General features: G+C 47.6%; 2 protein-coding genes across 6 annotated transcripts in view; one reads left to right on the top strand and one right to left on the bottom strand.

The window, feature by feature from the left end:
• The window catches only part of SGF29 (SAGA complex associated factor 29), a 60,448-nt gene that overhangs the window by 5,570 nt on the left and 32,338 nt on the right, over positions 1-22,540 (top strand). For 2 of the 5 annotated variants that reach the window (XM_045543447.1, XM_045543448.1), the window contains exons 1-3: positions 6,531-6,669; positions 6,998-7,079; positions 18,837-18,989. The gene's annotated coding sequence lies outside the window, so the exon portion shown is untranslated. Of the gene's footprint in view, positions 1-6,530; positions 6,670-6,997; positions 7,080-18,401; positions 18,486-18,836; positions 18,990-22,540 lie in introns of those variants that run through there. The other 3 variants (XM_045543450.1, XM_045543449.1, XM_045543451.1) reach the window with 3 other exon arrangements.
• NUPR1 (nuclear protein 1, transcriptional regulator) lies at positions 15,888-17,479 on the bottom strand. The gene is made up of 3 exons (XM_045543457.1): positions 17,133-17,479; positions 16,684-16,833; positions 15,888-16,189 (listed from the first exon to the last, which is right to left on the bottom strand). Exons 1-2 carry the CDS (start codon positions 17,245-17,247, stop codon positions 16,697-16,699), a joined length of 252 nt encoding a protein of 83 aa, XP_045399413.1. The 5' UTR covers positions 17,248-17,479; the 3' UTR covers positions 15,888-16,189; positions 16,684-16,696.

Genomic DNA, 22,540 nt, shown 5'->3' with positions numbered 1-22,540 from the left:
CCTGGAGTCCAGAAGGCCTCGCCCTGCACTGCAGCAGCCCCCTGGCAGGCTCATCATCAACATCCCCAAGAAGAGGACACAGAATGGAGACAGACCTTGGGCTGAATCCCAGGATAGCCGTGTCAGGTGTCTGAGATGGGGAGGCAGGCCCCAGGCATGCACACCAGGTCCTCCAGCGGCCCTGAACTCCCAGGCTGACACTGGGCCCCGTGCCCATCCCAGGGCCCTCAGCCACCCCTGACCACCATGTCCCTTGCTTGTCCTGCCCACTGCATGCAGAACACCCAGGTGAGAAGACGGTTTACTCCCCAGGAAGAGACATGCCCAGCAACACACGCCACGCACTGCTAGTATTTTCATGCACTAGCTGATCTGTACAAAAGAATATGTACAACATACGTTCCTGCCCACCCACTTCACCTCCTCCTACCTTAGTTCTGATCCTGGGTCCCAGCAGGACATGATGGGTTCTCCAATTCCCGTGGCTCCCCATTTCCCTCTGAGTAAAAACAAAACCCTCGTGAAGGACTATAATGTCCTCATGATCCTTGCCATCACTTCTCTCACCTTTTACTCTCTCCCCGGCCTCCTGGCTGCCCTGCCCACATACCAGGTATACTCCTACCTCGGGCCTCTGTGCCTGCTGTCCTCTCTGCCAGGACACCTTTCCCTTGGCTCTTCACATAACCAGCTCCTTTCTCCCCGCTCGCATCTCACCTATTCATAACTGCCTTCTGCCCCTATGGCTCGGAGCACTGTCCCATCCTGTGCACAACCCTAAGATCCAGACAATAGTCCCTTAGCCTCTCAATTTTTCTACACATTCTGGGCCCTTCTCAAATCCCTGGAGTCTTGTCCAGACCTCAAGCCCCACCCATCTTATCAGACATCTAGGGCCTGTTGACAATGTTGCTATAAACAGCTTCTACTTCCTTCTGTTTTTCTGCATTGAGGTGGTGCACCAGGTAGGAGAGGGAGAGAGAGAATTAGGGACTGGATACTGAGGTGTGGGGACCATGGTCCCTGCCCACAGGGGCGGCCACACCTAGCTGAGAATACTGGACGTACACATGAAACCAGAGGGAACAAGACAAAGCAGGGCAGAGTCTGTAACATGTTGGGAGAGCCTGGCAAGCCACTTTCTGGTCTTTGTTTCTTCACCTGGAGAACGGGCACAGCAACACCTTCTTCACAGAGAGTGCAGGAGCACCGTGTGCTCTGGTGCCCTGGAAACTGGAACATGCTCTTAGTATTGAGAAGGCATAAAGCAAAGATTGTCAACTGGCCATGGGTGGGAGGGTGAGGAGAGAAGAGCATTGTTTGGGATATAGTTGACATTTGTCATTTCCACCTGCCCACCCATTCCTCCCTTTTATTTTGTAATTATTTTAGAGATGGTATCTAGCTCTGTCACCTAGGCTGGGGTGCAGTGGCATGATCATAGCTCACCGCAGTCTGGAACTCCTGGGCTCAAGCCATCCTCCTGCTTCAGCCTCCCAAGTCACTGGGACTACAAGTGCACAATGCCATGCCCTCCTCCTCCTTTTTAAGTTTTAAAAAAGAAAAGCACTGAATTTTCCTTCGGGGAATCATCTCCTGTTTGTCAAAGGCTGCCACTCCCACATAGCAGGCACAAGACCCAGGACCAGCCAGTAAGGGTGCTCCATGCCCCTCACTACGGTGAACAGTTCAGGGACGGGCATAGGGCACACTGAGAGTTGGCCCCTGGATTTGCTATAAGGAAGAGGCTGGCACACGCGAGCTCTCTCTCTCTCTCTCTCTCTGCAGGGATCACTAAACTGATAGGGTGTGAACTTGAATCTGTTGAGGGCTGCTACAAGGGAAGACCCTCCCTCTGTCTGGAGCCAACGCATGGGAGAGTAGAGCTAAGAGCTGGAGAAGACACAAGAATCTTGATTATTATTTATTTTGAGCTCCTAGATCCACCCATTCTTGAAGCAATTACTTTTTTTTTAATTTCAGCACATTATGGGGGTACAAAAGTTTAGGTTGCATATATTGCCCTTGTCCCCCTCCCCCCAAGCCAGAGCTTCAAGTGTGTCCATCCCCCAGACGGTGCGCATCGCACTTGTTAGGTATGTATATATCCATCCCCTCCTCGCCCTCCCATCTGCCCGACACCCGATGAATGTTATCACTGTATGTGCACTTAGGTGTTGATCAGTTAAAACCAATTTGATGGTGAGTCCATGTGGTGTGAAGCAATTACTTTTGAAATATTCAGCTGTATGAGCCAATCTTCTTTTTTGCTTACGTTAGTGTGAGCTGTTTCTGCGGCTTGTAGTACCTGTTCCCTCTCCCATTTTGATCCATCCTTCTAAATAAATTTTCCAGCTTCAAAAATCACATGGACTCACCATCAAATTGGTTTCACTGATCATTACCTAAGAGCACATTTAGGAACAACATTGATCGGTGTCGGGCAGATGTGGGTGGGGGAGGGGATCGGTGCATACATACATAACGAGTGCGATGCGAACTGTCTAAGGGATGGACACGTGTGAAGCTCTGACTCGGGGGAGTGGGGAGGCAAGCGCAATATACGTAACCTAAACTTTTGTACCCCCACAATATGCTGCAATAAGAACAAAATAAAAAAATATAAATAAATAAATAAATAAAAATCACAGGCTAGATAATCATGATGAAGTCAAAGAGTATCATATAGGAGAAAGAGCACTGTGTCAAAAGCCAGCAGAGAGAGCATTTCAGACGGAAAAGTCTGAAAACAGAGTAACTCAGTCAGTATTTACCGAGCACCAACTCAGTGTTCCAGTCATCGTTCCAAGCGTCAGAGATACAGCAGTGAGCAAAGCAAATAGGAAGCTCTACTTTTATGGAGTTTGTATTGAATGAAATAAAATTATAATTAAAATGTAACTAAATGGTTACATGTGCTAGGCACTTTTCAACCATTGGCTCATTTAATCCTCACAATAATCCTATCACGTAGGTACTATTATTCATGTTCATTTTATACAGAAGAGAAAACTGAGGTCCAGAGAGGTTAAGTGACCTGCCCAAGGTCACAGAGCTAATAAGTGGCAGCTCTCAAATTTGAACTCAAGGTAGTTGGGCTTTTTAAACTACTATACCATACTGCCTGGCATAGCAGCTAGCATTTACTGAGCCTGCTCTATATGCCAGGCACTGTTCTAATAGCTTTACATGCATAAACTCATATAGAGTAGTCCCCTCATATCTGTGGTTTTGCTTTCTGCAGTTTCAGTTACTCGTGGTCAACTGTGGTCCAAAAATAGGTGAGCAGGCGGAGTGCAGTGGCTCATGCCTGTAATTCCAGCACTTTGGGAGGCTGAGGCAGAAGGATTGCTTAAGCCTAGGAGTATGAGACCAGCCTAGGCAACATAGCAAGACTCCGTCTCTACAAAAAATTTAAAAATTAGCTGGGCATGGTGGCACACACCTCTAGTCCCAGCTACTTGGGAGGCTGAGATGGGAGGATTGCCTGAGTCCAGTAGTTAGAGGCTGAAGTGAGTTATGATCATGCCACTGCACTCCAGCATGGGTAACAGAGCGAGACTCTGTCCCTAGAGGAAAAAAAAATGATGTGTACAGTACAATTAGATATTTTGAGAGAGACTACATTCACATAACTTTTATTATAGTATATTGTTATATCAATAATTGTTTGATTTTATTAGTTATTGTTAATCTCTTACTGTGACTAATTTATAAATTAAATTTTATCACAAGTATATATGGATGGGAAAAAACATAGTATATGGGGTTCAGTACTATCTGTCGTTTCAGGCATCCACTGGAGGTCTTGGAACACATTCCCTGTGGTTAAGGGAGAACTACTGTCATCACCAAACAATCCATTTTACAGATGAGGAAACTGAGGTTAAACAACAGTGGCAGAACTGAAATTTGAACCAAAATAGTGTGGCTCAAGAGTCCATACCCTTAACCACTAGCGCACACTGCTTGTAATGAATGAACATAAGAACAAATAGGGGCCAGAAAACAAAAATCAAGCTCAGGGGTGAAGGATGGCAAGAGGCCCAGCCCTAAGTCCCCATATCTAAATGATGCCAGGTTTCAGTCTTGATAAAGAGATGATCCTTCTCACATTCATTCTGAGAGTGTGACGAGCCCTACTCGCCCTGCCTCCCACCCCACGGCCCAACAGCTGGGCTGTCCGTGTTCCCTACACAGAGGGTCTTGCTGCGATGACCCTCTGCGCAGCAGAAGTAAAAGGCATGCAAGGGGCTGGGCTCGGTGGCTCACACCTTTAATCCCAGCACTTTGGGGGGCCAAGGCAGAAGGATCATTTGAGACCAGCCTGAGAAACAGAGGGAGACCCCCAATCTCTATAAAAAATTAGCCGGCTGTGGTGGTATGTACTTGTAGTCCTGGCTATGCAGGAGGCTGAGGCAGGAGGATGGCTTGAGCCCGGGAGTTCAAGGTTGCAGTGAGCTATTATGACATCACTGCACTCTAGCCCAGGCAACAGACCAAGACATTGTCTCAAAAAAAAAAAAAAAGGCATGCAAGGAACAGAGGCAACAAGAGGCCAAAGCAAAGTATGGAACCCAGGAAGTCTCCCAGCCCCCTGGGACTTCACACATTCTCCCACTGGAAATCTCACAGCCATTCCCTCAAATTCTGGTACTGCTCACCTGTCCAGGTGCATTCCAAGCTTTCTCAGTAAATACCAGAAAATCCTTAGGAGCAAAGAAGTGGATGAAAGCAGGAAATTAGCTGTCAGAGAGCTTAGGTTGATGTCAGAGGTCACAGCCACATCAAGCTCCCCCTAAGCAAATCCTTGACCTCCATCCTGGCTCACACCCACTTCTGCAGGTAATAGATCTTGAAGGTAAACCATTCCTGCTTACCAGGAACCCCCACCCCACACTCACCCCGCCATGCAGAAATGGTTGGTCAGGACTTCAATGTCTTCACCACCATCCTTGCTGGTCTGAGTCACAGAAGACAACTGTCCCACTTGGTACTTGGGGAGGCAGGCAAAGCAGGCCTGGCCAACTCAAATAGAGGCAGCAAAGTTATGCTGACTGTAAGGTTTTAAGAACAGAGTGGGCGGCGCCAGAGAAAGAAAGACAAGCAGAGTTAAAAGGGATAAGTAAAGAGGCTTTATTGGGGTGCTCCCGGGTGGGGGTAACGAGCCCCAAGAGAGGGGCCCGGGCGCGCCTCATGGTCCCACGAGTGGAACCAGAGAAGGTGCGCCGCCCAGAAGTCTGGGTGGGCTTATATACCTTTTTAGGGCTGGGGGATGGGAGTTTCTCTGGAGGAATTTCTTTGTTTCAGCTTCAGGGCAGGTATGGAGGAATAGGAGGGGCTTCCTCTTTTTCCATTAGGGAGGGGAGGCGTGCCCACCACCAGCCTTACACTGACCACCCCCTCACTTTGTTCTCATTCAAAGGGGAAGCAGATGCAGATACAAAGTGCCCTAAAAGAGGCTGAACTGCAGCAGGAGGAGCAAAGGGCACGGGGCTGTGTGTGAGGAGAGGGCCGTTCCTGTGAGGACACTTTGAGTGGGCTTCCTGCAAGAGAGAGAGTCTCTGGCCTGGCCCTAGCCTAGTGGTTCCAGCTTCAGCTTTGCCTCAAGACAGCTGCACAGCTCATTTTCACTTTGAGCCTGGGTTTCTATATCTGTAAAATGAGGAGGATGACTATATTTGCCTAACAGGGTTACTGGGAGGGTCACATCTGTTGGATGACTGAATAGGAGAAACTGTAAAATGGAAAGATAGCTTTACTACACGGTCAATGGACAAGGGTTACGACTGAGAACAAGTAGAATTCTGATAGGCAGATAGGAGAAATGCCCCCAACAAAAGGGATGGTGTGAAGCCAGGCTATTTCTTATACATCCATTCACGAACATTCATTGCACACCACTCACTGCCAGGCACCAACCCCAGACCAGAGAAACCCAAGGAACTTAGATGAAGTGCAGGTGGTTGAGGCCCTGGAAGGCCACACCCGAGAATGGACTCTGTCAAATGAGCAACAGGGAGCCATGTTAGGAAGAATGGTGACAGAGAGGCCCACTAACAGGACAACTGCAGGAGACCCCTGGGGGAGTGGCACACCTCTACCAAGGAGCAGGGCGGCCGCACCTGACTGGAGGGGAGGGAGAGCTAAGCAGAACAGGGGACACTTCAGACCTCCCTGCCTGCCCCCCGACGGCCTACCCTCAATCCTTGCACTCCCGCCGTTGGTCCCTCGGCCTCCAGCTCCTCCCGCCGCCCCCATAGTCTCCCGCTTGTTGGCTCGGGTTTTTCAGGGCAATGGGTCGCCTCCCCTAACTCTATTGCCCTCCCCCAACTCTCCTGCTAGGTTCCCAAACGCTTCCGCCCACCACCGGGCAGTGGCTTCAGCATGGTGATATGACGTCACCCAGGAACGCGCGAAGGCTGTCGGGCCGGGTCGGGGCGCTCAGAGCCTAAGCCTAAACCACCACGGCTACAGCAAGTCTCGCGCAAAAATCCCCGCGGGCATGCTGGGAGTTGTAGTTCTCGGGGACTGACTTGTGCGTTAGCGTTCCCAGTTGGAGCGCTTGGCCTGACATGGAGTAGAGAGGCCAGGCTGGCCTAACGCAGGAATTCCAATCCCAAGGCTCCAGAATGCGCAGTTTGCATTTGGGAAATTGTATTTAACTCGGTACGTTGCAAAGGCCCCTCTCCCGTCTGGGCCAGTAGATAACCGTAACACAAAGGGGAATAAACTAAGCTCCCATCTTTCAGGGTCCCCGTGGGTGGAGACCTATTGGAAGGGAAAGGCCATTGTGGCGCCTGAATCTGTTGTTCAGAGCAGCGTTATAACCTGGTTCGCCATCAGGCGCTAGGAACCACCAGCTTAACTTTTCCTTGTTTCTTAGATCTGTAAGATCACGTTGGTGTCTGACTTTCTGGCCTCACCAGCGCCTCATCACCCTTCAGGAGGCTTTTTCTGACCACTTGACAACGATTCTGTCGTTTATTCTTCGTAGAGACGGGGTCTCCCTGTGTTGCCTGAGCTGCCAACCGCAAGCCATCCTTCCGCCTTGGCCTCCCCAGTCACTGGGACTACAGGTAGGAGCGACCTCATCCGGCATATATTTCTAATTATCTGTTTACCAGCCAAAAGTGTGTGAATCTCAGTCTACAAATTTACAAAGTGGCCAGAGGCTGGGAGAGGGGCCTGTGGGGTTCTTGAGCCCTGCACCACTCAGGTATTCTCTCAAAACCCATTGTGCTGTTAGGCCGCAGCTCTCAATGCCACAGGTCGCCACATAGCCCCTTGAAGTCTGCTTCTTTTCTGCTCCCTTTGGGCATGAATCAGTGCCACCCCAGAAATCAGGAAGCTTCACAGGTTGTCTGTGCGCCCATCTTCCCTGACCTCACTCTCCACAGTCATTCCTTGACTGAGGTCTTGTGAGTAGGATAAGGGCCCCACAGCTAAGCTATAATCTTCTCTGCCCCCAACACCCTAATGTTGCCCTGCTATTTTTTTTTTTTTTTTTTTTTTTTTGAGACAGAGTCTCGCTTTGTTGCCCAGGCTAGAGTGAGTGCCGTGGCGTCAGCCTAGCTCACAGCAACCTCAAACTCCTGGGCTTAAGCGATCCTCCTGCCTCAGCCTCCCCAGTAGCTGGGACTACAGGCATGCACCACCATGCCCGGCTAATTTTTTCTATATATATTTTAGTTGGCCAGATAATTTCTTTCTATTTTTAGAGAGACGGGGTCTCAATCTTGCTCAGGCTGGTCTTGAACTCCTGACCTCGAGCGATCCACCCGCCTCGGCCTCCCAGAGTGCTAGGATTACAGGCGTGAGCCACCCTGCCCGGCCTGCCCTGCTATTGTGATAGTGATAGTGTGGACTGGACTAGTGATTCACTTCCAAGAAACAGAATATGGCAAAAGTCATGGGATGTCACTTCTGAGCTTAGGTTACAAAAAGACTGTGGCAGCCAGACTCAATGGCTCACGCCTGTAATCCCAGCACTTTGGGAGGCTGAGGCAGGAGGATCATTTGAGGACAGGAGTTCAAGGCCAGCCTGAGCAACTTAGTGAGACCCCATCTTTACAAAAATAGAAAAATTAGCCAGGTATGGTAGTATGTGCCCGTAATACCAGCACTTTGGGAGGCTGAGTCAGGAGGATTGCTTGAGCCCAGGAGTTGAAAGTTTGAGTGAGCTGTCGTTAGGCCACTGCACTCCAGCCTGGGTAACAGAGCAAGACTCTATCTCTAAAAAACAAAAAAAGACCGTGGCTTCTGTCCTGTGTGCCATCGCATGCTCTCTCTCTTTGAGAATTCTTTTTCTGGGGTAAGCCAGCTGCCACATCATGAGCTGCCCTTTGGAGCTGGTCTCTGACTAGCAGCCAGCAAGCACTTGGGGCCTTTGCCAGCACTGAGTGAGCTTGGAAGCAGATCCTGCTCCCCGCCCCTCCCCATTGTCTGGCCTTAAGATAACTGCAGTTCTGGCCACCACCTTTACTGCAGTCTTGTGAGGCCGGGAGCCAGAACCACCCAGCTGAGCCACACCCAGATCCCTGTCCCGTAGGAACTGTGAGATAATAAATGTGTGTTTTTTTAAGCCTCTACATTTTGGGGTCACTTGTTACATAGTAATAGGTAACTAATACTCCTATTTTCATACACTTTATTCCTTGTTATAATTATTTGGGTTTCAGCTCCAAAGTTAACTCTTCAAAGAAGCATTAACTGGCTGGGAACAGTGGCTCATGCCTGTAATTCCAGCATTTTAGGAGGCTGAGGCAGAAGGATCACTTTGAGGCCAGGAGTTCAAGACGAGCCTGGGCAATATAGTCTACTATATACATATATATATATATATATATATATATATATGTGAAGTATATATATATATATATATATATATACACATACATATGTATATGAAGTATTTACTGACCTCTCCCCTCACCCATCAGTTACTCTCAATCAAATCATTCTGCTTATTTTCTTTCTTTCTTTCTTTCTTTTTTTCTTTCTTTCTTTCTTTCTTTCTTTTCTTTTCTTTCTTTCAACAGAGTCTCACTCTGTTGCCTTGGCTAGAGTGCAGTGGTGTTATCATAGCTCACAGCACCCTCAAACTCCTAGGCTCAAGCAATCCTCCTGCCTCAGCCTCCCACGTAGCTGGGACGACAGGCGTGTGCCACCATGCCCGGCTAATTTTTTTTTTCTATATATATTTTTAGTTGTCCAGATCATTTGTTTCTATTTTTAGTAGAGATGGGGGTCTCGCTCTTGCTCGGGCTGGTCTCGAACTCCTGACCTTGAGCGATCCTCCCGCCTCGGCCTCCCAGAGTGCTACAGGCGTGAGCCACGTCGCCCAGCCGCCTCCCATCATTTTTAACAATCTTCAGCGCATCCCCCTTTACCCAGTGAGGGCTGAGTGGCTTTTATTGCTAGGGTGCAAGGCTGTCATTGCAGTTTCATTTTTAGTCCCATGGCCTTAGGGGACTCAAAGCATAGAGAATTGTCAGAGCAAGGTGGATGGGGTTAAGGTGTGGTGATAGGGAGCAGACTTTAAACTATTTCCCCAAGGCAAGGAAAGAGGCAATCTGAAGAGGAAACAAAGAGAACTTAGAACTAGCATGTCCCTGAGAAAGGGCTTCCGTGCTCTGCTCTTTCTGAGTAGTTTGGAGACATCTGAGGACCAGCAGACAGACCCCAGCGGTGCCCATGAACTCCAGTGTGACTGACACAAGGGCTGTAAGAAGTGGCCCAGAGGACACAGAGTGAGGCAGGGGTGGTGTGTTGAGAGTAAAGAGCAGACAGAAAGGACAGGAGGAAGGGACCACCTTGGCAAATGCCAGTGTGCCGAGGTGATGTTTAGGCCCAGATGACTCCATATCCTTTCCCAAATCCACTCCTGAGCAATCCTGGGCAAAGGGACAAGAAAAACCTTAAACTGACCCCCATCAAACACCTGCTACCTGGTTGAAGGAGAAAAGGAAATAGAAATTTAAACAATAGACAGAGTCAGATGGCTTGCACACCTAAGCTGTGTTCATATATCATTGTTTTAATCATGGATTGTGTGGTGCTTACTATGCATTTTAGAATATTGACTCCCTTACTCATGGCAACAGCCCATGCTAAATGTTATTGGCATTCCATTTTACGCGTTAGAAAACCGAGGCATAGAGAGGTCAGATTACTGGTCCAAGGTCACACAGATAATAAGTTAGAGCAAGCTAGGATTTGAACTCATGTATCCTGGGTCTAGTGCCCAAGCTGTTAGCTATGACTCTGCTGCCTCTTTAAGTTCTCATTAGGTACCCCACTAAGTATTTAAAAACAGTTTCCTTCAGTTCTCAAAACCATTCTGGGAGGTGGATGTTATCTTCATCTCCTGTTTACAGATGAGGCGATTTAGATGCAGGGTAAATAATAACTTGTGCCAGGCCATACCGTCAGGTTTACAGACAGGATCTGGGCACTCTGGGGAGCTCTAAAGCTGCCTCAGTTCCTACTTCTGTGTAACAAACCATCCCAAAATGCGGTGGTAGAAAACAACCATTTTATCACACTCACGGATTCCTTGGGTCACAAACTGCAGACAGTTTGTCTCTGGCCCCCACTGCCTTGGCCTCATCCGGGAAGATCCAGTTGCTGGGGCTGACTTGGCAGCTGGGGCTGGAATAACTCGCAGGCTCCCTGCAGTCACCCGAGTGTTGGCAAATGATGGCTTTCAGCTGGGACTTCGGCTGGGCTGAAGGCCAGAACACTAACAGCGCGTGGCCTTTCTGTCCTGTCTCTCCAGGGGACCATTCTGGACTTCCTGACAGCATGGCAGCTGGGTTCCAGGAACCCCCTGGTGCAAGGTGGCTCATATGGCATTTTATGATAACACTACTTCCATCAGTCAAGGCAGTCATAAAGGTCCTCCCATGTTCAAAAGCAAAGGACACAGTCCTGTCCCCACATTGGATGGGAAGGTGTCAAGGTCACACCATGAGAAAGAAGAGTGTATGGGATGGGAGCTCTCACTGTGGCCATCTTTGTTAAACGCAATATGTGACAAAAGCCCACTGCATCAGTGGTCCTCAGGCTTCACCGCACATTAGAATTACCTTCCAAAGTCCCAATGCCAGGAGCATAACCCAGACTCCCTGGCAGTGGGAGTGAGGCATCAGTATTTTCTTTAATTCCCAGTGAGTACAATGAGGCCATCCCTCAGGAATGCAAAGCACCTGGCACAGAGTCTTGCTCATAAACAACTGGTTGTGGTATTGTGATATAATAAGAAATATGCATTTGGTCTTCATTCTCATTCCTGGCAAGGAGCTCCTAAAACCCTTGGATTTCCTGAGTGATAGTAGAAGAACATCTTTTGCTATTCATAACAATCCTCTTTCAACCAACCATACCTGAGTTTATACTAATGAGGGGACTCCAGGAGGATGAGGCTGTCACCAGAGGAACCAACCATGTGATCAGAGGGTTGGAAGCTTTAGCCCCAGCCCTTGACCTCCAGAGAGGGGAGAAGGGCTGGAGGTCAGGTTACACCAGTGACCGGTGATTTAATCAATTGTACCTATATAATGCGGCCTCCATAAAAACCCTAAACAGGGGTTCAGAGAGCTTTGGTATTGATGAGCACATTGAGGTGCTGGGAGAGGGCATAGACAGTCCCCACTCCCACCCCAGCTCTCACCCCCCCCCATTCTTTGCCTTATGTATCTCTTCCATTTGGCTGTTCCTGAGTTTTATTCTTTATACTATACCAATAAATATAAAGAAACATTTCCCTGAGTTTTTAAGCCATTAGAGCAAATTATTGAATGCAAAGAGAGGGTCATGGGAACCCCAGATTTATAGCTGGTGCATCAGAAGTATGAAAGGCCTGGGCTTGCAATTGGCATCTGAAGTGGAGGCATTCTTGTGGCACTGAGCCCCTAACCCATAGGATCTCCTCGAGTAGTGTCAAATTAAATTGTGGGACACCCAGTGGGTATCCACAGAGAATTAGAGAATTGCTTGGTGTGGAAAACCACACATTTGGTGTCAGAAGTGTTGTATGACAATATAGAGAAAAGCAGTGAGTTTGTTATGCTTATTTGTTGGCTGCAGTGGGCACTCAATACTTTATCTCTGTTACTAAATATGTGGACAAACGTATTTCTTACGATGTTCTCATCAGATCACAGTATCACGCTCGGTGTTTCCCCAAGTGTGTGCACTTGTGACTCTTTGTACGCCAGGTCATCGTAGGTAGCGCAGAGATAAACTTTTTAAAAAAGTTGTAGTTCGGTGTTTCGTTTTGTAGTTAATTTCCAATTGTGACACGTGACTATGGTTTTCCATTTGGGGTGGTTACATGCAGTAGTTTCCGTTTTATTTATTTATTTATTCATTTTGATGTCAGTGTTCACAAAATGGTTCCCATTTTAAATACATTTGAGTAAACATAGTAAGGAGGTAATTTTTTAAAAGCTAGGGCAATACAGTATAATAGTAAAAATTGTATAGCTTGAATGCACATGCCGCAGAAATCGTTGACATGCAGCAGAAATCATTCACAGAAGTGCTATGGGAAAGCTGCAGCCAGGAAAAGCCCGGGGCAGATCACCAATGGTGGCAGCTATGACTGCTCCTGTTAGTAGTATTACCTTAGGGAGTGCTAGTTGAAAATCAAGTTGGGGTGATTCTGAAATTTGAAACGATGTATAATGTGTCTGAGAGCTGGCCTTTGAGAAAGGGGAGGGAGGAGGAGACTCAGGATGTTTGCAGGACAGACAGCCCCATGGTGAGCGTCTCAGTTCTCTGCAAGGAGCTGGGAATCCTTTGAGTTATGGAAACCTGATGGGGATGTGTGTGTAAGCCCCTGAGGGGAACAACAAGTAGTGATTTCTCCAGTTCCCAAGGATCCCTCAAAACTGGGAAACGGACATTACATGCAACCGGGAGAAGAAGGAGTATAGAGAAAGGAGGTGGAGACAGAAGAGGAGATTCTAGATAGGATCCTTCCAGATCCAAAAGTTCTGTGATTTCAGGAATTGTCTTAACAGTTCCTGGAACAGCCACTTAAGGGCATCCCAGGCAGAGGCTGTGCCAGGGAAGGGCAGGGCTGGGGAAGGCCAGGCAGAGGCCAGGAGTTGGGGGTGGTGTCTGGGGCCTCCTGCAATGTCAAAGGACCCAGTAGGCAGGGAGTGACCACGGCAGCTAGGGACACAGCACTTCCCTGCCTTTGTTTGGTCTTTTAACAGAAGAGAGGCTAGTGCCACCATTTGACAGGTGAGGCAAGTGAGACTCAGAGGAGTCATTGACAAAAAATTAAATAGAGTCTAGGATTCCTCGTTGTCAGTACATGGCACTTCTCAGGCATATAGTAAAACGGAAAAAGTCTAGGCCTTAAAAATCAGACAGACCTGAGTTCATAATCCCAGCTCCTACTGTGTGAAATTATTTAACTTCTCTGAACCTTGGTTTTCTGGTCTGAAAAGGAGGGGTCAATAATAACATGTCCTATTGGGCTACTATAAAGATTAAATAGAGCAAAGCCTATAAAACACCTGTCACAGAGTAGGAGCCCAAAACACGGGGGCTGGTGCTATGATTTCCTAAAGCCAACACCCAGATCTGTGCTGGGCTGAGAGCCCGCTGCCCAGTGTTTGTCCTGCCGTTTGCTCCCTGGGTTCTAGAGCTCCCTGGGTCCAATCACACCAGGTTCCCATTTGTCCCTGCTTGCAATCCACGCCTTCAGCCAGGCCCTGGTAATACAGTCGGCAGCCAATAAACATTTATTGGATTAATAAATAATTTGTATAGAAAGAGGGATTGGAGGGGAAATCTGAAGGAGCTGTTTGCTGAGGTGACCGTGAGATTCTGCGCCCAGGCTTGCCGCGTGATCCCGGAGAAGGGGTCTGACTGGGGCGGAGGTCAGGAGACAATGGGTAGAGGCAAGTCAGGGAAGACTTCAAGGAGGAGACAGCTGAGCTGAGGTTCATGAAATGGGGGATTAAAGTCATCTCAGACAGAAAGGATCAGAAAGACAGAAGCTTGCTCACAGAGGCAGGTGGGAGAGAGGTTTCAGCCCACATAAGGGAGTTGCCCACGATGGAATTAGGCAACCTTCAAAGGCAGCAAGTTCCCTGTCCCTAGCAGTATTTAAGCTAGCAGAAGTTATCCCAGTGTTGAGTGGAGTGGAGTTGGGCCAGAGGTCTTTTAATGTCCTTTCCAGTCATGGATTCTATGGCAGTTACTAGGCTGGACTCAGGGAAGGTGGGTGGATAGAGGTCCCCAAGGGTTCCAGCTGGCCATAGTCTGCTGTGTGTCTGTGACTGCTCCAACAGGTGCCTCAGTCCTCTGTTGATATTCTTGGGTCCCTAAGAACCAACCATCGGTTTCAACTTCTGCAGCCTAGGGCTTAGATAGAAGGGGTAGGAGAAAATGAAAAAGGCTCTGTCCAGAGCCAGACCTACAGTTTTCTGCCCCCACTTCTATTGAGTCTGCATGTGGACAATGTTTCTTGCTAGTTTCTTCCAGTATTCACTCTCTCCTGCTTCCTTTAATAACAAAACCCTGCCCTTGCCCAAGTTTTGGCTCCCATGTGGCTAAGCAGTTAAATACTACATTCTCCAGCCTCTCTGGGAGGTGGGTGTGGCCATGACTAAATTCCGAGCAGATGTGATGTGTTATACTTTTAGGTTTTGCCCTTACAAATGAATAGGCATGGCCTCCCCCTGGTCTCTTTTCTCCTCCTATTCCACAGGCTGAGATGCAGGTGTGATCACAGGCACTGGAGAAGCTATTTTGGACCTGAAAGTGAAAGCCATGTTTTGAGTGTGGCCAATGAGCTAAAAGTAGCTGGACTCCCCAACGCAATGGAGTTGCCATTTGAGCCCAGGAGTACTTACCCTTGGAGCTGTTAAGTGAGAAAGAAATAACTTTCCATCCTGTTTTATTTTATTCTCCATTATAGCAGCCCAAACCTCTATTTCAATCAATCCCTCTTCTTAGCTCCAACCACACTTTTTATTTGCCCTACATTCTTCTCGAACTCTGGTCCTGAGACTGATAACACTGGATAAGAACCTTCCTCCCCTAGCTGACCTCCCAGAACCCCCGATTCTGGTGGCCACCTTGGCATGGGGACCCACCTCATACTTAAGGACAATAAGAATCCTTGAATATGAGCCCTGAGTAACTTAGGACGTTTAATATTTTAAATCTCAGTTTTCTACATCTCGCACCAATAAATAACATTCCCTTCAAAATATGGTTTTAGGCCAGACATAGTGGCTCATATCTGTAATCCTAGCACTTTGGGTTGAGATGGAAGGCTGAGATGGGAGGATCACTTGAGGTCAGGAGTTCAAGACCAGCCTGGGCAACATAGTGAGACCCTTGTCTCTACAAAAAATAATAAAAATTAGCTGGGCATAGTGGTGCATGCTTATAGTTCTAGCTACTTGGGAGGCTAAAGCAGGAGGATCACTTGAGCCCAAGAGTTCGAGGCTGCAGTGAGCTATGATTGAGCCACTGTATTCAGCCTGGGTGACAGAGCAAGACCCCATGTCTTAAAAAAAAGGCATTTTGGTGGTTTTATATGAACAGGACATAATCATGGGGTTTCATGGGCAACATTGCAAAGAAACAAAGAAAATTCCTTTGCACCCCATAAGAGACCACAGAAATGTATGCACCAAAATATAAAACATACAAAACAAAAAAACAAACCAAACAACAGGTTCACAGCCTAAGCCCTTACAAAAACAGGAACACTCCCTGCCCCAAATACCTACACCAAATACAAATACACACCAAAAATGTTCTCACTTGTTCATGCAAATGCATGAACACATGCAGGCAGAAATGTGCCCAAACAAAAACACACAAAGAGTAGAGATAAAAACACACACATAAGCTGCAGCTGCTGTACTTTGTTTATTGTGGCAGCCACTGTCAGAGAGTTCCGGTTTCCTCAGTGGCTTTCTTTTCCTTGGTGCCTTCCTGCCCCCACCTCTCTGTTCCCTGCCTCTTGCTCTCCATCTTGCCTTTTTGCTGGGGTTAGCAGGGCTCGGTTGGCAGCCCCTCAGTGACTCAGTCAGGTGGGGTAAGTCCTGGGGGTGGGGGATGGGGCAAGCAGGCCTGGATCCTGTCCCCAGGGCCTCATTCCTCCATAGTCCTGTGTGCGTTGCTGGGTGTGGTGTCCGTGGTCTGGCCTCATCTAGGGAGAGGGAAAGCAGGTGGTGAAAGGGACAGAGACCTGGGTTCTAATTCTACCTCTCCTACTCACTTGCTCTGTGAGGGGCCTGGAAGGTCCCTACAAGGGGTCCCTGCTCCATCTTATGAGGTTGTGAGAATTATTTAATGTTCTTGTGCCTCAGTTTCTGCCTCTTTAAAATGGGATCATAATAGAACCTGCCTCAGAAGGTTGCTGTAAGGATAAAATAAATTAATAGAGGGGAAATCCTCGGCCTGACCCTCTCTGGCTTTGGTTTCTCTGTCTGTAAACCAAATTTCTGTTCAGTTGGAAAGGTTCTGTTTTCCCCCTTTGCTCTGGTCACTAGGAAACTCAGAGCCAAACGTATGTCTCATTTTATTCTATGTTGAGGCAGCAGTTCTCTGATCCCTCCCTCCTCCCACCCAAACGCACACGCTCAGGCCTGTCCTTTCAAGGCAGAGGCCCCTTGTAGGCTCTCTGGGCCCCCGGCTTCTCACCTCCAGCTCCACCTCAGCGCCGAGCCCCTCGCTTTTTCCTCTCCGAACTCTGGAGCTTGGTCACCAGCTTCCTCTCGTGCCCACCAGGGCTGGGGCGGTTGGTGTTGGTGGCAGCTTCTTTCTTGGTGCGACCTTTCCGGCCTCCACCTCCTATAGCCAAGGCAGGAGTCAGAGGTGAAGTGGGCAGAGGCCTCAGAGAAGAGGCAGGTGGTCAGGGCTTCAGAGGTGGAAAGAGCGGGAGACTGGGGGCGGGGGGGCCACCATGGAGCTTTGGGGCAGGCACAGCCGGCCCATCTGTGGAATGAGGGACCCCACTGTGTGTAAGGTTATGAGAAGGGGGTGACCTGAAGGGTCAAGGGAACAGGCCGGCCAGAAGAGGACAGGGTGTGGGGAGAAGCCCCAGAGGAGACGGGAAGTGGAAGGACCAGGAAGTGGACAGAGTGGCTTACCCACGTAGGAGTGGGCCAGGCTGTAGAGGTCGTACTCATCCAGGCTGGGGTCCTCGTCCTCGGGGCCTGTTGGCTGCTGGGAGGGGTTGGCTGCTCGAGGGAAGGTGGCCATCATGTCTGGCTTGCTCTCGTCTCTCGTCGTCTTCCAAAGCTTTGTGTCTGGTTCCTGACCAAGTGGCTCTCCTCTCCCACTCCACTCGCCCCAGCTTACAAGGCTCCTCCTCAGACCACAGTCTGGTCCAGCCCCTCAGGCTCTGTCTGATGCAATCTGGCCCTGGCCCAGAACCCAGTCCAGCAACACCAGTCCTGAGAGGGGAAGAGAGTTGGTCCTGTGAGTCCCAGCCCCCCTCACCTCCTCCCTCACCAGCTGGGTGTTTTTCCACAGAGATCCCCGCCCCTCTCAGGAGGAGGGAAGAGGCACGGTCCAGGTATAAACAGTCCTTGGGATCATGGCCAGCAGGTCACAGGCCCCTCCTGGGCCTGGGGTCATGGCCACAAGGGTGATCTCCCCACCCCAATTCTGGCTCAGATTCAGGGCATGACAAAGGAGGGGGGGCGGGGACTGCTATGTGCCAGATCATTGGTCTCTGCCCTGTCACACCCAATGCCCGTTTGGAATGGGGTCCCAGAGAAGGAGGCTGCAGAGTGGCTGAGAGTGCAGACTGTAGAGCCAGATGCCCCTGGTGCAAACCCTGATCCTACTTCCTATGACCTTAGACAAGTCACTTCACCTCTCTGTGCCTCGGATGATAGTAATAATCTACCTCCTAGAGTTGGGGGGAGAATCAAATGAGCTAATACGTGTAAAGGCACCTGCCACAGTGTGTGGCACAGAGTAAGCTCCACACCAGGATTCCTCACAGAGCTGCCAAAACACTCGGGGTAGTGTCCTCATGGTAACACAAAGGAGACAGAAAAGGAAATTAATTTATAATAAAACAATACACATTTCAAAACATGGATATCCTGAAGTAGAAGACATAATGAGGTAAACAGATGTCTGTACTTACTTAGTGTGAGTTAGTAAGAATTTAAGGTTAAGTGTGAATTTAATAGGAATTTTTATGATTTTGTTTTCTTCAACATGCCATTGCTGGCTTGAAAGGAATTAGTATAAATTTTTTTTTGAGACAGGGTCTCGCTGTGTTGCCCAGGCTAGAGTGCAGTGGCATCAGCCTAGCTCACGGCAACCTCACACTCCTGGGCTCAAGCGATCCTTCCGCATCAGCCTCCCGAGTAACTGGGACTACAGGTACACCACCATGTCTGGCTGGAATTAGTATGAATTTTAAGTTCAGAAAATAAAACCATGAAGATGGAACATTCCACTCTTGTCTGAAGGATCTGAACTGGGTGAGTCACGTTGGGCTAGAGAGGTCACACCTTTGGTTGCCCACTCATTTTATCTGCTCTGCTATCTTGGGACAGGGAGGTAGGCAGACAAAACTTTCCACTTTTTTTATTTTAACTCTAGTTTCCAACAAAACAGGACCTTCTCAGCCCAGGACAGATGTTAATTTCCTACTCACACCCCACTTTGTTTTGAGCCCACTGAAACCCGTCCACCTCAGTGCTCCCTGAACTCCATCCTTCTCCCAAACCCTGTAACAGCCCAGTCTCGTCCTTTGTTTAACAAGAAGCTGCACTTCTGCTTATGTTACTCCCTTGCCTGAACCAGAATTAAATTTAGCTTTTGTCTTCCAGATTTGGGTGATTTGTGTGATTTGTGAAATGAAAGTGAAGACAGAAGGACACATGAATAAAAACAGAATTGGGATGATAACAACAAACCAGACAATAAGAAAAGAGGAAAACAATCTTAATTTAAACAAAGATAATACGTCAAGACAAATTAAGGTGAAGAAAATGAGGAGATAGGTGTTCTTGGATAGTGGTGGGCTTTATCGCCAAGTGTAGCAAAAATAATTCCTCTCTCGTGACGTATGATGTGGTTAGGTTCTAGGCCTGGGCAATTACAAATAACCTTTTTACCTTCATGAATGTCTATCAGGACCGTCAAATGCTGTGTAGAATGTGGGATTGTCCTGACCTTTTCCTGTCCCACCCGTTACTGTGACGACTGTAATCACCCCCGCAAATTCCCAAGCTTCCCGCTAGGGGGCAGTGCTGGCCTTGCCACCAGGCCACCGTGGTGACTAGCTGACAGGCCTTGGGCACAGCTCAGTTTCAGTTTGCTCATCTGAAAAGGGAGGGCGATGACAGCACCCCACACGTGGAAGGGCTTAACCTAGAGCCAGGCACCCGGGGTACTGTTTTCGACCCATTCTTCAAAGAAGGAAAACCGAACCCCAGTTCCAGGGCTTAGAAGCACAGCTAGCCAGACACTGGCAAAGTCTGGCCACTCTGTGTGGAGGCACCTGTCAGGGATTCCTCCTCCCTTTCCAACCTCCCTTCCCAAATAGTTAGTGGTGCCTGCTTTGGCCCAGACCCAGTGTTGAGGACACAGAGAACTACATGTGACCTGCACCTTCTGGAAGCTCTGTGCAATGGAGGAGGCAGGTGTTTAGCATGTCAGTGCACATTCCTGTCCAAAATACCACACATACCTCTAATTATTCTTTATCCCATTAACCTGATTTTCTTTTACTTTCTTCATAGCATTCAGTTATCACTAACTGAAAGTATCTTTTTTTTTTTTTTTTGAGACAGAGTCTCACTCTGTTGCCCGGGCTAGAGTGAGTGCCGTGGCGTCAGCCTAGCTCACAGCGACCTCAAACTCCTGGGCTTAAGCGATCCTCCTGCCTCAGCCTCCCAGGTAGCTGGGACTACAGGCATGAGCCACCATGCCCGGCTAATTTTTTCTATAGATATTTTAGTTGGCCAGATAATTTCTTTCTATTTTTAGTAGAGACGGGGTCTCGCTTTTGCTCAGGCTGGTCTTGAACTCCTGACCTCGAGCGATCCACCCGCCTCGGCCTCCCAGAGTGCTGGGATTACAGGCGTGAGCCACCGCGCCCGGCTGAGATAGAGAAACTTAATGAACACATTGATACACTTACCAAAAAGAAGAGGGAAGACTTTAGGCAACTTCTGCATGAAACTTCTGTGATTACCTTAACATCCATATGGAAAGAAGTAAAAAAAAAAATCATTACAGAAGATCCTCTGTACATTCAGTTCTCCAGTGATAGGAAAAAATAGAGAATTTGAAGAATATATCAGAGACAAATATATCACAACCAAAGTTGACATCAGGACACTTTTGAAAGAAACAAAATTTATAATATAAAATCAATTTAGTGAAAGATGTGAAAGTGAAAGCTTGCGGAAGATGTTGGGATTGGCAGTCCTGCAAACTGAAGTTCTCTGTTCATCAACAGAAGAGAGCTAATCTAAGAGTCTGACCAGCACCGGAAAGACGTAGACAAAATTTTGCAGAATGATAAATGATATCCAATACTGGACTATGTGCCAGAAGAGAGGCATAAACTGACAGTGGCATTTGCTGATAACCTAGAATGCCAGGGTCCATCCCCATCTCCTACAGCCTCAGAGCCCACAAGGCAAAATAATTCTGTGTACTCTTCCATGAGGGTAATCTACTAACTTGAAATGATTTCATAAGCCAATTTTCAGGTTTTTATATAAATACACATTAGTCAACCTACTGCAAAATGATCTGATAAATAGGAGAAGCATTTGTGAAGTTTTTGAACAGAGAATGCTTTGGAAATATTTTTCTTTGTGTGACATGATTGACATACTTTAATATAGACTATCTCTAGTAAATTTAAAATCTTGAAACTAAAAAAAATCATCCTTGTATGAGGTGTAGAAGTTGGTGACTTTCAGCGATGTTCTTCCTAACAGAGGTATACATGAGGAGTTCCAAAGAGCATGTGTGGGCCGGCCCGGTAGCTCCCCCCTGTTATCCCAGCACTTTGGGAGGCTCAGGGGAGGATCGCTTGAGGCCAGGAGTTCAAGACCAGCCTAGGCAACATAGCGAGAACCCATCTCTACAAAAAGTAAAGAAAAACTTAGCCAGGCGTGGTGGTGTATACTGGTAGTCCCACCTACTCGGGAGGCTGACGCAGGAGGATCCCTTGAGCCCAGGAGTTTGAGTTACAGTGAGCTATGATGATAGCACTGCACTCCAGCCTGTGCAACAGAGGGAGACCTCTCTCTAAAAATAAAAGAAAATGAGCATATGTGGTTTGCAAGATGCAAATATCACAGACTCTGAGAAAACCCAAGTTCAGGTTTTTTTTTTTTTTTTTTTAAGCAGGTAAAACACTGAAAATTGAATTATCTTCCAGAGACTAAGATTACTGTAATGGACATGCTTTTATCTTCATCTCTAAAGAACTGTTTAATTTGTTTACTTATAGGCTTTGATTATCCCCTCTGAAGTCTTGTTGTTTAGCCAAGTCTTGTTCAGCCTAAGATTTACTTAGCAATTTCTTCTCAGGTATGGAACCACAGTCACTAAGATGTTGGCCAGAATAGAACTGCTGGTGAAACATTTTATTCATCATGAAGTGATCTGTATCAGTATTCTGGATTAGACAACAAATTACTTTTCTGGGTGTTCCCTGAAAAGTATACTCCTGCTTGAACATTAAACTTTTGTTCCTAAGTTTTAATAGTTAGATGTTTGAATGTTCAGTATATGTATTTGAACTACAATAAGTCAATCCTTTTATTTTATTTTATTTTATTTTATTTTATTTTATTTTATTTTATTTTATTTTTGAGACAGAGTCTCACTCTCTTGCCTGTGCTAGAGTGCCGTGGCATCAGCCTAGCTCACAGCAACCTCAAACTCCTGGGCTCAAGCAATCCTCCTGCCTCAGCCTCCCGAGTAGCTGGGACTACAGGCACGCGCCACCATGCCCGGCTAATTTTTTCTATTTTTAGTTGTTTGGCTAATTTCTTTCTATTTTTAGTAGAGACGGGGTCTCGCCCTTGCTCAGGCTGGTCTCGAACTCCTGAGCTCAAGCAATCGTCCCACCTCGGCCTCCCAGAGTGCTAGGATTACAGGCGTGAGCCACCACGCACAGCCTTGATCCTTTTATATTAAAAAAAGCAGAATAATAAATTCTATTACTGAAGTCTCCCTACACATCAGCAAACCCAACCCCATTTTACAGATGAGGAAATTAAACCCCATTTAACAGAAAAGGAAGGTAAGGACCAGAGAGGCTAGCATTCTCCAGTCTACAAATGTTTAGAGTACTAACCATATGCCAGTCATGTGCTTGGTGCTGGGATATAAAAATAGACAGAACACAATACCTGCCCTCCAGCTTGTCCAACAGGCAGAAAATTATCACACAGTTTAATAAATAATGTAAGAAAGACATGTTCAAGCTGCACAGTGTAAAAATCCAGGTTTGGGAGCAACTCCCAGAGAAAGTGAGGTGTGAGCTGACCTGAGAAGGATGAGC

Source organism: Lemur catta, chromosome 2 (assembly GCF_020740605.2).
Source record: "Lemur catta isolate mLemCat1 chromosome 2, mLemCat1.pri, whole genome shotgun sequence".
NCBI lineage: Eukaryota > Metazoa > Chordata > Mammalia > Primates > Lemuridae > Lemur > Lemur catta.
This window is presented reverse-complemented; position numbering and strand designations above follow the sequence as displayed.

Bases quoted from the DNA above. Each gene is read 5' to 3' on its own strand.
- NUPR1 (XM_045543457.1), bottom strand. From the start codon at position 17,247: ATGATGGCCACCTTCCCTCGAGCAGCCAACCCCTCCCAGCAGCCAACA. The intron at 16,834-17,132 runs GTAAGCCACTCT...CCTTGGCTATAG, and splicing joins CCTGGCCCACTCCTACGTGG to GAGGTGGAGGCCGGAAAGGT.